A 15739-nucleotide genomic window follows, 5' to 3' on the forward strand; every position below is an offset into this window, starting at 1 on the left:
GACTTGTAGCTTTTGCTATTATTAAAATTTATGCAGCTGTTTTTGTCGTCTCTTGTTATTCGTGCATAGCAAAACTCAGAACATACATAGTACTGCACATAATTATTCATAATTAGCCAATGTACCCCTCCGATGTACGTTGTTTTCTCTTCTATTATAAAAGCTAAGCAAGGGTTTCTTGCTATTATTTATGCATACAAGTCCTTATTGAAATAATAAACACCGTTTTGAATATTATTGGTTAAATATAAATTATTCAAGAGAAACGTTTATCGATCATTGATTTCGTTCAAATAATAATTATGAACGGTAGTGTATATACATCATAATGGATCGGTGGTTTTAGTGTAAAAGGGTTATCTTAAATTGAATAATGTAGAAATAGTAATACCCTCTGGAATCGTCTTGTTGAACCACTTGTTTTTAAAGTAATTGCATATCGAGATAATAATTTCCCCAATTCTGGTCCGATTCATAAGCTTCTTAATATTCCGTTTATTCCCCATCTTCATTCCCGGCGCATTATTTTCGGTGCATCTCAATTACTCGTCCAATCGATCGTTCTAAATTGAATTCGTAGCTTGCTCCGTGGAAGAGACTCTTCGTTGGGAAGAATCGCGAGGGAAATGGTGACCTCGAGCACCGGAAGCTTCAATTAAAGACAGTCTGCTCTTGAGAGTGCGATTTGTCGCGATGGCAAAATAATAGTGCTCTTTACCGCCAGCGTTATGGTAATTTAACGAGGTAACAAACTGTTCCGACTTCATGGAAACTTTCCCTATCTTTTTCTGCGTGGTTCTTCAAAACTTCGAATCTCTTTTTGTCTAGTACAGAACAGTTAGAATCATTCATCTTTAATCGGTAAAATTATAACAGTAGTATCATAGTAGCCAACTCGCAACTTTTCATAGGGATAATAACGAAACTGATCAATTTGCAATTTTTCATTGGAATCTTATGGAATTTTGTCAATTTATGATAGTGTGTACTTTCTGAAATTTCAATGATTCTCAACGCGATATATGGATAGAAGCTTTCTCTTTTGCGTTATATATTTTTTCTATATATCACCCACTTTGATTTCTTTGCTACAAACTTTAGTTTTTAGTGGTTCTAGTATTAAATAAATTTCGACTTATCGCGTACAAACAGCGATATCTAGCCATTTGAAAAAGTTTTTACGAGTGAATGCGATAAACTACTGCTCGCGAGAACTTTAAAAGCTGGTCGTTTAAACAAATGGTCAGCCTGCTACTAGTAAATTTTAGTAGTATGTTGGAGACATTTCTAGGATAGATAATAGTCAGGCTGGTAATAAAAAAAGGTTCGTACAACCGATGGCGTAAGCATTGCTCAGATGTGAAGAATCTCAGTGAAGTTGCGGATTCATTAGGATGATTCGTCCGACATCATAACCAGTTTAGCAGTAGAAACGATACTGATATCAACGATGCTAATCCCGACTATGTATCAGCACCGGGCATCTTCTCTTTAATGAAGCTTCCCGATGAGATCTCGTAATGAATTTTCACATGACACATCGAACGGTGGACGAAAGTTTCTACAGACGAAACGAGCAGTCAATAAGAAAATGACGAATTCGATTCATCGATATCTTCGAAGATAAACTTTGTATGTAGGAAATAAACAACAGAGAATTAATAGATCGAACAAATGAAATTATGTAGTCTTCCTCTTCGCATCGTTAAACGATGTATTTTCAAAGACTATCTCACGCGTTTCTAATGATCGTAGCGACCGCATGTGCTACAGCAATTCGCTGATAATTTTCAGACGTAAGAGTCTTGAAACTATAATGGCAAATAAAGCCATAAAGATAGCTAAAGGGAACGAACGGGAAGTTTGTAAGAAACTTCCTTGCCATAATAAACCTACATAATTTGACTGATAGAAACATGGAAACTTTGTTTCTATCCTTACAGTTCAGTCATTTCAACATCGATCGATTTACGACCTCATGCATAGAATGTAAGAAATTATTTTCACGCACATTGAACGTGCCGAAATTAGTCATAATTAGGTTATTACCACCGGCATAAATAGAGTCATAAAGAAAATTGCAAGGAACAAACAGGAAGCTCGTAAAAAGCTAGCGAGTAAAGGATAGGAGCGAATGACATTGGCTACGTTATTACGAACGATATTCCACCGAGACTAGAACATCCGGTGGCGTAAAGTCGCGCCACGACAATGTGAAACGCCAATCTGGCATTTTACTTACCACTTCTGGGAATTACACGCGGTTAAATTATTTAAGCTTTGCTCGTGGATCGAGAAGCTATAGCGAAACAGAGTGATCGGAATTGTTGCGTCCTATGGAACTGATTACTTCCGGGATGTTTAAAACTCTTGTTTAAAGCGCGGTTCAGATTAAGAGGAATTTGAAACGGATCCCGAAACGTATTTTCGATATATATACAAAATTTCTAGCGACGATACTACATAGTAATATCTGATGTGCTCGAGTTTCTCAGAAGTCAAATCGACTAGGCTCTATTTTTTCTGAAATTACAAGACATGATAAATTCGTCTGAAATCAAATGACTCATTTCCTACAATTTGTCATGATGATCGATCTAAATCAGAGCCTTTAAGATTCGAGTCACGACATCACGAGATCTAATTGATTCAATTCTAAAAATAGTTCGTGTTTCAATGTCATTACCATTTTCGTAATGGCGCAAATGTACGAAATGACGTGCTGTACTCCTTTCATTCGAGTGCTTAAAAAAAATTAGTTGATCAGCAGAGTTTCACAGTCTACCATTTGAGAGACGATAATTTGGGAACAGCGAAGCGAGAATGGTGACCGTTGGTAGGATTGAACGCCGAGAAAACGACTTACTAGAGTCTACTACACCGGTAAGGGTCAAACTTTGTTTAAGAACTGGGTGACGTGGAACGAGGCTATCAGCCAGAACTTTACCATTCTCCTAAATTGCGGCACGATCTCGCGGAACTTGGTGCGGCCAAAGACAAGGTAATCTGGTCTAGTCATCTGTTGTGCATCGACTTCGCTCCTAGCCGAATGTTCCGCTTATCGATAGAACCTTGTTGGACCCTGTCAGAAATAATTGTTACCAGCGTCCTCGGTATTGGGTACTCGAACAACAGGGTTCGGATTGTGCCCGATTGATTGTTCGAAAGTTCGTGAATCCGTAGCAAATTCGACCATTCAGCACTTTTTAATGGAATTCTTGCCGCGTAAAAGGATTTTGTTGTCTCTATATTTCCCGTCAAACCGTATATCTCCTCTGCAAAAAAAATGCAGGGTAAAACTTTGCGTAACCTAGTTTAAGATCTACTTAGCCGCTAATTAGGGGCTTGAATTCAGTTGAAAGTCTTCGTTTGCCGATTTACAGGCCGAAACGTTAATTTCAAGAGATCCTATTTACCGCGGGAAGAATACATCGTTCTGGATAGACCATTTAAAAAGGATCTCCATTGTGCTCCGCTCCAAAAAATATGTGAGATTTAAAATATCCGCTGTCTCCGATCAGATTCATCGGCCATCGTTCCCTTTAACCATTTTTGAGTATCATCTTTCTTAAGTATCCTCAAACGATATGACGGTATAAACGGTATATCAGTTCTCGCTTTGTTCCAAGAGGGTAAAGGCAAGGGGAGTCAGCTAGATCAGAGGTCGTTGAGTGGAAATGGTCACTTCCTGATCCGTGAACGTTATCGGGGAATATTTTAAATCATTGTATAGATAATCGAAAACCTTTCCAAAGGGGGAAAAGATGAAGCAAAAGGACGAAGGGTATCTCGGCAACCCCATGAACGTAATTCATCCTGTAATGACCACGCCCGTGGCCACCTCCTATCTCTCGTTTCCTTTACGCACAGTGGCTGGAAAATGGGTTCGGTCTTGTAAAGAATATAGGACGATCCCCCAGAGGAAGCTCCGAGGATCCCCGTCCCTGTGTACTTCCTTTCAAAAGATCTTATCGTTCATCTTGATTCCAACCTGACGCGTAAGCTTATTATTTCTCGTTACGCCCTACGTTTTATTGGCTTAACCCGTGATAATTTAGATTCAAAAGATCGGTCTTGCCACCGCGGTCACGTGTCTTGAATGACGAGCGAACAAGTTTCCCATCATAACTTCTGTATTTTTTGTTCTCCGTAATATATGTGTGGGATGATTCAATTTAGGGGTTAGAATTATGGATCTAGGGGTCGGTGATAAAATCGAGATCAGTATTTCTGTTTTACTATTGCATTTTTCGGCAAAGTTTCTGTAGAACGTAGCGGGATTTAAGAGAAACTTGACTTGTATCTTTAGGAAATTGGCAAATAATACGATGATGTTATTTATTATTGTAGGTATGGTCAATTGGCTGCCAGTTGTTATCTTAGCATTCGAATACAGAAGATATTTGTCTGTCGAGTAAAGTCCTCGTCTACTTTGAATCGCTTGACTTGGTCAAGTGTGTTCTATTTGTTTTAGAATTGTTTTAGAGACGGTGAGTCTATAATATTGGGTTGTTCGAAGAGCTCATGATAGAATTTAGGAAGAATTTCCTATGGAAGAATGTCACATGTTTTTCATTAATTGGGACATTTGTTGGTAGCATACCTTTTTTTATAGAAGTGCACAATGAATATGCAAGATATAATAGGCTGATTAAAAGTACTACGAACTCTCCAAACAACTCGATATTTATTGGGTTTCTGAGAATCAATCGGATCCTCGATGTTGTTCAGAGGTGGGATCGAAGTCGATCTAAACTTCGTTGCTCGCTCGGTGGAAACTTCATCTCTGCCCATCGACAAGGTATTTCGCTCGGATTCCGCAGCGTGGCACGCGAAACGCCACTAGAAAAATGGCCATTGGCTTTTCTATTATATCGATAAACATCTCGCAGCGATGGCTTGTCAATAGCAAAGCGCTATCGCAAAGACGCGCGGTAGCGTCGATGGAGTTTCATCGCGGTGAGAAATTTCATAACCCAGTTTTTCTTCCGTGAACAACCGCATCGATGTCACTTTGTTCAATAAGTTTAGTATTCGTTCGTTTGACGCTTGGTTTTAACAGGCCGACTTATAACCCGTTTGTTTATTTATTACGATCGATATTTTACGCGATCTTTCGGATTTATTATTCGCGGGATATCAAGGAGCAGAAATCAAAATGTTTTTTGTGAAAAGGGAACGACAGTGAGAAATAGGCGAAACGTCGTAAACCGGGTTTATATTGGCAGTTAAATTCGTTTATTTCATAATTCTACATCCCTTCGCTGTTTATTCGTGATTTATTTGAAAGATTAATTCATTTTCTTACTAATTGATTTAATGTTGCAATCAAAGGCATCGGATATTTAATTATTACGAATTAATCCTTTGTTCATGTATTTACATCTAAATTCTAATCGTTATTCTGAGAGTTTCGAATCTTTACAAAAAAATTTCTTTAGTTTTATGATTACCAGTCATTTCTGACATCGTTTTTGTTACACTCTTAAACTAAATGTCTTGTCGAAAGTGTAAAACCGTCGCTAAACGAAGTACGAACTCGTATTTGCGACTATTACCTGATGCCGCCAACGTTTCTCCAGTTTACGATAGTTTCGAGCAAAACCAAGCATTCGGGGAGTTTTTATCGTTGTGACCGTGGGGCGATACTTACAATTCATGTCGACGTAAACGGTGGAGGAGAGCGGGATGGACCTATTGTTATTCGTTGCGTTGCAGGTTAGCATGGAACGGACGTCGTCCCGTCCTAAATTTTTTATAACGAGCTCGTTGCGCGTCACGCCGTTCCTCACTGTTACGGTTTTGTTGCTGACGAGTTTGTCGTCGCGGTGCCAGGACACCGTCGGCGCTGGCTTACCTGTGGAAACGCATCACTTCCATTTTTCACGCAATTTTCAAACTATTTCCTGAATTTCTTCTCACTGGGAACGAGAATTTTTGCCTGACGGTAACATTCTGAAAGGTAGCAGTGGATCGTAGTTATGAATTTTATTTTGTTAACGATTCGCCCTTGTCAGCTAAAAATTGCATAGAATTGTTCGTTCGTTTCGTTATTGTGTTTTAGTGGGAAATATAAAAAAAATTCGAGATTGCGTCGTAAAAATCATTTACAGTGAAGAATTGGTCGCGAAGGGCGTGCAATATCCGCGACAGTAATTGAAATAAATTGTCACGATTATAACTACCAATCTTTCACGGTAACACCAGGTACTTTAGTCCGTAAATCGTACGTAATGCGTGTTTACTGCGAGTACACATGAAAATTGTACTGCCGTAGCCTATTTTCCACGGTTTCCCGGTATTTTAACCCTAGAATCTCGTAAAACTATAGTTACTTATCGTTTCTTCTCTAAGTACACAATACCGCAGTGCCACGATCATAAATACTATAATCGAATTAATTTGCTTTCATGCAGAGTAATCTCGAGCATAGTGTACTTTTGTGTACACTTTAAATCACTGCCAATTCTCTTATCTTTCCTCGGGCTTAGTACTGTGAAAAAGTCTTAGACCATCTACGTTGCTAATTTTATGATGGAAACTAAATATACTTTAAGATACTCTTTGTGTGTATTTTCAGAATTAGAAATTCCTTAAAAATTGAGCGTATCTAACAAAATCATTGTTGTCAATATCGAAAACAATCGATTTAACATTGCAAATTTCCTAAGACATAACTTTGCTACAATTGAATTATTGTCCGGAAAAAGCAAGTTCTTCATTGACGAATCTCTTATTCTTTCATTCACTGATTTTCTTAAAAACATAATTCTTATAAATAAATTATATCACATTCGAAAGAATTAAAAGCAATCTCTATGCAAATGACTGATATTTGTTAATCTTTTACTTTCAACATTATCGAAATTTCTGTTTCGTAATTTCCCAACTCGGAAAGCATGATCTCGTTTAGTAGATACTCTAAGACCTTAGCACAGGATTGTATCCATTACTTGGTAAAGGAGCTATCTAACGTGGCGATTAAAATGAATTTCTGGACGTGGCCAGCGTTCCTTGCCACATACACGAACACTGTCACGTAAATCCCGTTGCAAACGAGGCTTCAACGATCCACGAAAGCCGTGCTCGTTTTTGGAATTGCAGCGGACGTTCCAGCGGCCCTCTCGACCGAACCACGGGAACACGGTGCGATGTGACGTTACATTGTACTTACCGCCGTACACGTCACAGTAGAGCCGCAGAGTGTCGCCCTCTATGTACGGACCCACCATAGAGTTCCGTGCGATTCCGGAATCATCGACGATCACGATTTTGTGCGGTGGAACTGTAACACCAAAGCAAACCACCGAGCATTTACCACTTGACATCTGTTAGAACGAGAAAATCCTAGATATAAAGACATTGATGTTTTGGATACGTATAGTGCTTGGGCACATTCAGAATTCTAAAATTTCAAGTAGAGTATAATTCAAAATGAAGAAATTCCCAATGCAATACATCTTTGGAACCGATATGTAGAAATTTGTATCTTGGATATATCCAGGATCCTGAAATTTCTAGTTGAATGTCATCCGAAATGAAAAAATTCCCGATGCAATACTGTATTCGTACCGATATAGAGAAATTTGTGTCCTAGATACATTCAGAGTTCTAAAATTTTAAATGGAGTGCCATATGAAACAAAAGAGTTTCCAACGCGATGTATTTTTCTATCGATATAGAGACATGTGTGTCTTAGATATACCAACAGTTCTAGAATCTCTAGTGCAGTACCACCTAAAGTAAAAATATTCTCAATGCATTTATTATTCAACGTTGCATTGAATGTTTTTATAAGATTACAAATATATACGATTTACGTACAGAATGCTAAGCTTACTCTACGATCACACCTTCGATTTCCCAAATCTATGCTTAGCCACTCTCATGCCCTTCGCTTCAAACTTAAAGCGGACGCACACAGTCACGTAGAAAATTCCGCTACCCCGAACACGCTAGTATCCAACGTTCCAAAAATTTCACGGACCTCGAATACACAGTCTACCTTGAAATTCCCCAGACTAGGAGTAGAATCGCGTTCTAAGACCATTCGAATTGCGAGCAGAGTCGCTTGTAGGGTTCGAAGATCGCGCGACCCGCGTCTGGCAGTTGCAAGACGGAAGCTGTCGTCGTCGAACGGAGGCCGATAACGCGAAATTGGTATTGGAAGATCGCGGCTCGGATACCGCGACGCCATTAAATTGGAATCTGAAATCGATACGGCGCGGACTCCTCTCAGCTTTTGCATGGAAAAAGAGAAGATCCGCTGGCCAACGGTATTGCAGGGAAAGTAATTGAAAAATTACTGCCGGGAAAGTCGATCCGCGACATTATGTTGTCGTTCGTTCGTTCGTTCAGCTCGTGGCTCGTGGGTTTGGGTGACGTTAACCTCGTGATTCTGATAAATGACATGGGAGGAGCGGTGGGAGGACGTGCCATTTATTGGTATTAGCTTTTGTAGCACTTACTGTATCATAATTTCACGTGGTACGTGTTATACAGCGTTGTGCGTAAGTCTCGGATCGTTAATGGTACTGCTCTTACCAACGCAAATTAATCCGTGAGCTTATTTTTAGGAAACGTTTTTATGTATCGTTACATGGAAATAGGATTTTTACATATTATCGTAGTAGTGGTTTTTAGTTTGTAGTTTCCTTGGTTTATTCTGTTGAAAATGCTACCATAAATGGAGCCTTGATCTCAATAGGAGAGAACATATATGGAGGCGATTAGACTAAGTTGGAAGAGAAAAGGAAGTCAAGAACGGATATCAGATTTTTGAAATATCGAAGAAGGGATTTTATCGTGGAAGCAAACGTATAATACATAAAATATTAGTCGATACGTTTCCAGATTGATACTCATTTTTTAATAGAATACTTTTCTTGACAAAATTAAAATAACACTAATTGTAATTATGCTTGTATACATTTATCAGACAAATATTTATTTCGCAAGTTATCTTAAACTTTTGTATAACGGTGCACATTTCTCGAATCACCGGATATACAATCCTCGAGGAAATATGATGCACAACGATAATGTGCCTCCTGACTTGCGTCTTCGAACACGGTGATACATCGTCGTACACTAACTTTTATTAACTCGAAACGTTGCTTACAGGAATTGCTGACGAAAATGCTATTAATTCAGCCATTCCTGGCTATTTATTTGGCACAAAAATCGTTGTTCAACGTGCTATACTTTGATCGTTGAGTTATATCGTCTCGCTGTGAAATTAAGAATTTCGATCAACTACACCTGTACACTCCTGTTTAAAAGTTGCAAGACTTTGTTTTACTTCTCCAATTCACCAGCATAATACACACTAAACACTTTCATTGTCATCTATTATGTATCATGTTAAATGATATTTCTCCACACGTTTTAACGATTACTTAATCTTCCCGGTTTCATTGCAAATATGATAACTGTCTCAAGATTTTTAAGCGATTTAAGTCTTTTTGCGACGAAATAAATACTTTCCTCTTACTTTGTGTCCCTTCCAGAAGATTTAGAGTTTCGTCCTATATTATATTGAATTTCAGTCGGATTTATTCCGACATAATAAAACGTGGTAATTTAATTACAGCATTAATGAGTTTCCTGGCAGATTTGCGATGGGCTACGAACCGCAACGCACAAGGTAACATTAGGGGGATCGATTAACTGTCCCTTGTAACTCAGACTATTTGAACTGTATCAGCGGTGTTCCAGCGGCAGTCGCGGTACGCCCACCAAGCCAATATTTGATTGTTTGAGCTTGCTTGAAGAGTACGTTAGGCGGCATTGATATTCTCTCTGATAGACGCAACCCTCAGAACCTGCGTAATGTGCGAGAATAATCCCCGTTACAAGGTTTTCCAACCGATAAACCGATCGACCGAAACACCAAATTCTATTTACACACATCAAATCTAAACCATTGCCAATACCATCTTTTCATCCTTCACAAGAATCTTCTCTACTTTATCCAACGAACCGTTAAATCTGAATTCCTAAACCAAGCAAGCGAGTCAGTTTCTTTACCATTTCTCCCTTCCTTGTCGAGGAATACCAAGACAGAATTTCAAAGACAAAGCTGACTCAGACAACAGCTTGTCTCGTTTCTCTAGTCGAGCCAGTCCGAACATCTCATTACGATAATTGGTTCGGCAGCTCGATTTTCGTTCGTTCGCGAAGCCGCGCTACGTCTTCTCTTGTTACCGAGAAAAAAGTTGCGAAACTCGCGGCTGGCCTTTGTTATCATGCAACAAATATTTTGTAAAGATGAGAGTATGCGTAAGGTCAGGCAAATTGTCGCTGAGCATTGAACAGCTTTTACCTACTTGTCACGGAAATAACGAGACCTTCCTTTGTTGTCGAAGAACGACACTTTCCATTCATCAACGATAGATTTTTCTTTTTAATTAACGCCTTTTATGTTCAAGTAGATACAAGCAGTATTTGTTAAGTAGTATCTTGCGAGAGTACATGATAAATCATTCTCTTTGAATTTTGTAAATATATAATTTATAAAATATGACAGAATATAAAGTTTATATTATTCAGACTACTACTAATAATAATAAATTGTAATAATAAAATAAATTGTACTAATAATAATAATTTCATACTCAGAACATAAAAATGCCAGAAACGCTACAAACTTTCCGAACAATCCAATATGATTAACTCTTACCAAGAATAAGTAAGTTAAAGACAAGTGTCCGAATAAGTTTTGAGCGGTAGTGTACGTACGGGTAGTGTACACAGAAAGCTTTGCCTCGCTACGTGTTAGCCTTCACGGATGCATGCATGTACGTGACGGAGAAAGACACACATCTGGTATAATCCGAAGGGCTAGCAGCGAGCAAAACAACAGGATTCGTTTCGACGAGCACTCCACCTTCTTACATGCCCCTCCAATTTAGACCTTGCTGCTGTTTCGTCCGTTCTCTCCATTTCGCGCGACTTCTTCCGAAGCTTCTAGTCTTTCCAACTGTTTTTCCTGTCTTTGCTAGCTGTTTTTCCGTTCCTTTGTTTGGCTGGAAATTGGGAGCGGGTTCTGTGGTTTGCTGGCTGTAGTTTTGTTTCCTAACTTGCGAATCTCTTCTAGGGGTTTTGTGGATGATCACGTCGAGATGTTTTTGGGGGTTCTCGAGAGCTGTTTTCGAAGATTTATTGCTCTTTAGGATCTCGTTGGTTGTACATAATATCATTCTTTTTTCGGTTGGGACTGGGAGTGGATCGCGAGGATTACAGGTTGGAATTTGATTTCGTAGATATCGAAGGTGCCTTCGAAGACAGATTTATCGTCCTTTTCGTCTTATATGGTTCTACTCTATGTGTTGACCATTTCAGAACTCTACCTCCTTTCTGTTCTTTTATTCAATTGTGATTTAGAAATGAGTCGTGTGAATTACAAGTTGTACTTTCATCTTGTAAGTTGTAAGGGATGAAATAGAGAGATTTAGGCTGCTTTCGAAGACTTAGATTTATTGCTCTTTTGGTACGTCAAAGGTTATATGATATAGGGATGTTTCCTACATTCTGTTCTCTTCGGTAAGTCCTTGTATATGCGTGAAATCTATTGATGCGATACTTCGTTCAGGATACAGAGTTTTCTATTCTAGTATCCGCTCGGTTGTTCCTCTCTTTCCTTAAAAAGGTTCAGTGGTATGATATATACGAGAAACTGATTCACTTCTGTGATACAAATATTCTATGATATGAGAAGGATGCTCTCTTCTCTCGTGTCACACAAAGAATAAGCGGCTCTGGAATTATCTTAGCTGCGTCGAAATAGCAATATTTCAGACCATATTCTTTAAATTCCTCATAAATATACAAACATTCGCAGTCTACTAATTAATATTTCCGTACAAATTAATATATCCGTGCAGGAAAATCTGCAAAAATCTTTCATTAACACATTGAAGACATCGTATGAAAATATCATCTTCAAGTCGTATTCAAATCGGTAAATTTCAGTTCATCAATGAAGAAATATTTTATGTTGGAGTCAATTCCTCGGCTTTCTATACCATCGTCGCTTCAATTATGCATACGTTGAAGCGCAGCGCAAGGATACACAGTGCGTGTGGAAATATTTTCTCTAAAAGGCAGGACATTTATTGCCGGATATGTAAACGACTTCCTTACGCATTCCGCGTCAGTTGCAAGAGCTGTTGGGATCAATATTCGTCCATGTTACAGGCTACGCTCTCTATACACGTGAATTTTCCAAAGAGCCGGCTCGGCCGTCCTGGATTTTCGTCGACTCCGCATCAATGAATACCCGTGATTCAATTCGTTTTTACTTCCGCGTTTCTCGATTCCATCGCGTTCCACATTCGCCCCTCACCACTTACCTGTTTATAGCGACTCTTTCCTTGCCATGTTCGTTTATTTCGCCGATAGGTTGCTTCATTAATTCCGTTTCTTTGAACGGATCCTCACTTTTCACAGAATGTCGTTCAGAAACGGCGTTTTATATCTTTTCGAGACATAGGACCGTCAAACGAGCTATGACGCAGAATGCTACGCTGTTTGTTTCGTCAGGTGTTTTTATTTTAGGGATTATCAACATTTTTCACTCAATTTCGTTTTATTTTTAAAAGATATTTCGCCAATATATAATTAATTCCAATTAAGAATTAAGTTTAGATTAAATTGAAACAGTTATTCTATCGCATGATCTTCAAATCTTAAGAATTGAATAAAACTTCTGTTCTTGACTTCTTCCTACTTTTGAAATATGTTTCGTAAGCATAATATACAAGTTCAGAGATTTGTATTAAGTTTAGACGGAAAAAAATGAAAATGTCACAAAAAATTACGTAACTTGAGCTTTCTTCGATTTCGAAAAGGTAGATACATAGGATATTTTAACAAAGGGCAGATTATCTTAGTGTTTTAAACCATAATTTCCAGAAATACTTTTCCATAGTAGAACTCCGTTTCTTCACGTTGTTTCACGGTTAATACCAAATATCCCTCTAAACATCATCCAACAACGTATCACGTCCGTAATCTTTTTACGTTTCGATGGCTCGTAGTAGAGAATTTCGGTAAGATCAGGACACCCGATTCCCCAGATGTCGGTTCCCTCCTTTTCCCTTCGTCGTTTCTGCGAAAGCAGCGCCAATCTGGAAAGGTCTCCGGGACAAGATCTTGTCGAGATTCATTCGTGTTGGTTCAGACGTCGACGAGAGCCGTGGATTCTTCTTTCCGTCGTGAAAGGGAAATAGAGTGTGAACGAATCTTGGGCAAAATGAGACGCCGCTGCAAGAATCCCCTGCTTTTTGGGGTTTCGGTCCCAGAGAAGTTAATTCAACGCAATGTCGTGAATTTTGCTCGGATTTTCTGTTATAGACTCTCGAAGGGTAGTGTAAAGATCGTTCCAGATTAAGCTGTCTTCCGTTGACAAATAATCTTTGACGAATTAGCATTACGTCGTCTTCCTTACAATAAAATACCGAATGTAATAATCTTTACCTTTTTTCAGCAAAGAACAACGCCGAATATTTTATTCTTTTTGTTCTTGGTGGTTTGAATTAAAACGACGAATGTGGCTCAACAACGGCGATTATGAGATTGCTAATGTTCATGCGTTCGTGGGAAATTAAAATTTGCGAAAATGTATAAAATACGAAATATGAAACATTATGAAGTAACATAGCGAATTTCTCGTTTAGCTTCTATTTCACGAAGCTTTGGTTGTGTTCGCAAAGCTCTGAACTTGCGTAAACGCAGTTTGCTAATCGCCTGATTCGTCATTTCCAAAATCATCTTGTTATTTTATACCCTCCTAAATTTATTGTGAATTTCTATGATCTATCTAGAATTGGCCATTCACGATATTAGCGCAAAACGGACGACATAAAAGTTTCAGAAACAGATGTAGTATCGTGTTATACTATTTGTTGTCTGGATTCTCTGAAATATTTATGAAACGTGTATTGTGAATACTTCGAAGGAAACAACTGATTTTGATATCTTCCAGGGATATTTCGTTGGGATTCATTTATTCGTATAACACACGACCCATCGATATCAATATTACTGCTCGTGTGCTCGATATCAATATTACTGTGACTCGTTTTTCACAGCTATTCTGCACACGTTTCAATGTTTTGAGAAAAGCAAATGGAAAAGAGGTATACATATTGATCCGGCTGATTTCAAGACACCGAATCATACAGAGATTACTGCGTGTTCCAGAGTCGGATAACGTGTCTATTCCTCCGTTAAAACGATAAAACAGATTAATTAACACTGCCATTGTCGTTTAAGGAAATTCAGGAACAATAGTTTTACATTATCTTATTTCGATGCATTTCTTATGAGGTCGGTTGTCGAATGACGAGTCTTTATGTTGGGTTATTTCATAAGTAATGTTCCTTTAGAAGACCAATTTTAATTATATTTACACTTACTTGTGGCATGTTAATTGCCACGTTAGTTATGATATGGTAGGTTAAGAATTATACTGGCGTAAGTCAATCATTCGGTAATTCCAATTTAATCATGTATGTCAACTTCTAAAAGTACCGTTCGTTTAATTGCATAGTTAACTACGTCATCGCATCACTCTGAGCACATTGAATTTTTTATGATCACAGACGTGAAATACTATTTCCAAACGAGTAGAAAATAAAAATTTCATGGTGGTGTGGGAGGAAGGTACGAGACCAGTTCCACATAGAAAAAATGCTTTCCCAAGAATTCAAATATTCATAAACTTCGCGAAATTCCCCAGAAAATTCTAAACACACTTACTAACAGCAATCAATCCGGTAGATAAAAACTTTTCCCGCTCTTCTATAATTCAACGGACAAGGAACACTCTGAAAAATGTATCATCGATCAATATTATTCCCATAAAAACCGGGCTTCTAAAACAAATAGGCAAGAAACCTTTTGAAAAGAGGATTATTATTTTATGTCCTCGCAAATAACAATTGATGAGTGAGCGATTATTATTATTATTGCTGCAAAAATCATATTTTCGAAACGCTACTCTTGATGCGATTTAATATCTTCCTTTCAACGTAAATTCGCTATGACAGCAGAAAATATACTCGTCTGCAGGTCAACCTTTTTATGGATCGGACAACTGCAGCATTCAGAGGCTCGTAGGTGTCTTCTTCTCTTCGTCTTGGGCTTTCTCCTTGGGATAAGATTGTCCTAGCGTGTCGAGAGACCCACTTTCCGATTCGGTTGCCATTGGGATATAGAGCCAGGGCCAGTCTTTCCATCCGTAAAAGGAATACGAGCTGTGTTCACGTGTAATAGAATTCTCGAAGAGAAAGAAAGCCGTCGCCTCTCTGCAAAAGGGAGAAACCTTCTGCTCGATAAGGAGTTTATCGAGATTAGATGGGAAAGCGTCGAGCGATCCAGTCGCGACGATACGTACACACGGAATTAGTTTTGTATCTGATTTCACGCTCTCCAACATGGGATAATTATACTTGAACACAAGTTAAGTTCCCTTACGATCACTCGTCGCCTCCCTGTACTCGTACGACTGGATATGCATGATTTTCGAATAGAGATGCTTGATACAAACCCTCGTGGATTCGTGTACTTGCTTCGGATAGCAGGAACCTTTGACTCGGCAAACTTCATATCGACGAGTTGCTAGGAGCTTCGAAGGAGAGCTACACAAACTTTGATTCTCTGGAGTGTCTAATCTACGATGTTTTGATGATCCTACAGTAAGAGTTCCTAAACTCTTGCGAAATACCAAATTTCT

The 15739-nt window shown here is 38.6% G+C and overlaps 1 protein-coding gene across 1 annotated transcript in view; it reads right to left on the bottom strand.

The window, feature by feature from the left end:
* Positions 1 to 15739, bottom strand: part of LOC117161975 (neural cell adhesion molecule 2) — a 298151-nt gene that overhangs the window by 40115 nt on the left and 242297 nt on the right. Inside the window, exons 4-5 of the mRNA XM_033343762.2 lie at positions 7175 to 7285; positions 5654 to 5857 (exon numbers count right to left, since the gene is read on the bottom strand). Coding sequence (XP_033199653.1) covers positions 5654 to 5857; positions 7175 to 7285 — 315 coding nt within the window. The remainder of the gene's footprint in view (positions 1 to 5653; positions 5858 to 7174; positions 7286 to 15739) is intronic.

The sequence above is a fragment of the Bombus vancouverensis genome, chromosome 14 (genome assembly GCF_051014615.1).
Source record: "Bombus vancouverensis nearcticus chromosome 14, iyBomVanc1_principal, whole genome shotgun sequence".
Lineage (NCBI taxonomy): Eukaryota > Metazoa > Arthropoda > Insecta > Hymenoptera > Apidae > Bombus > Bombus vancouverensis.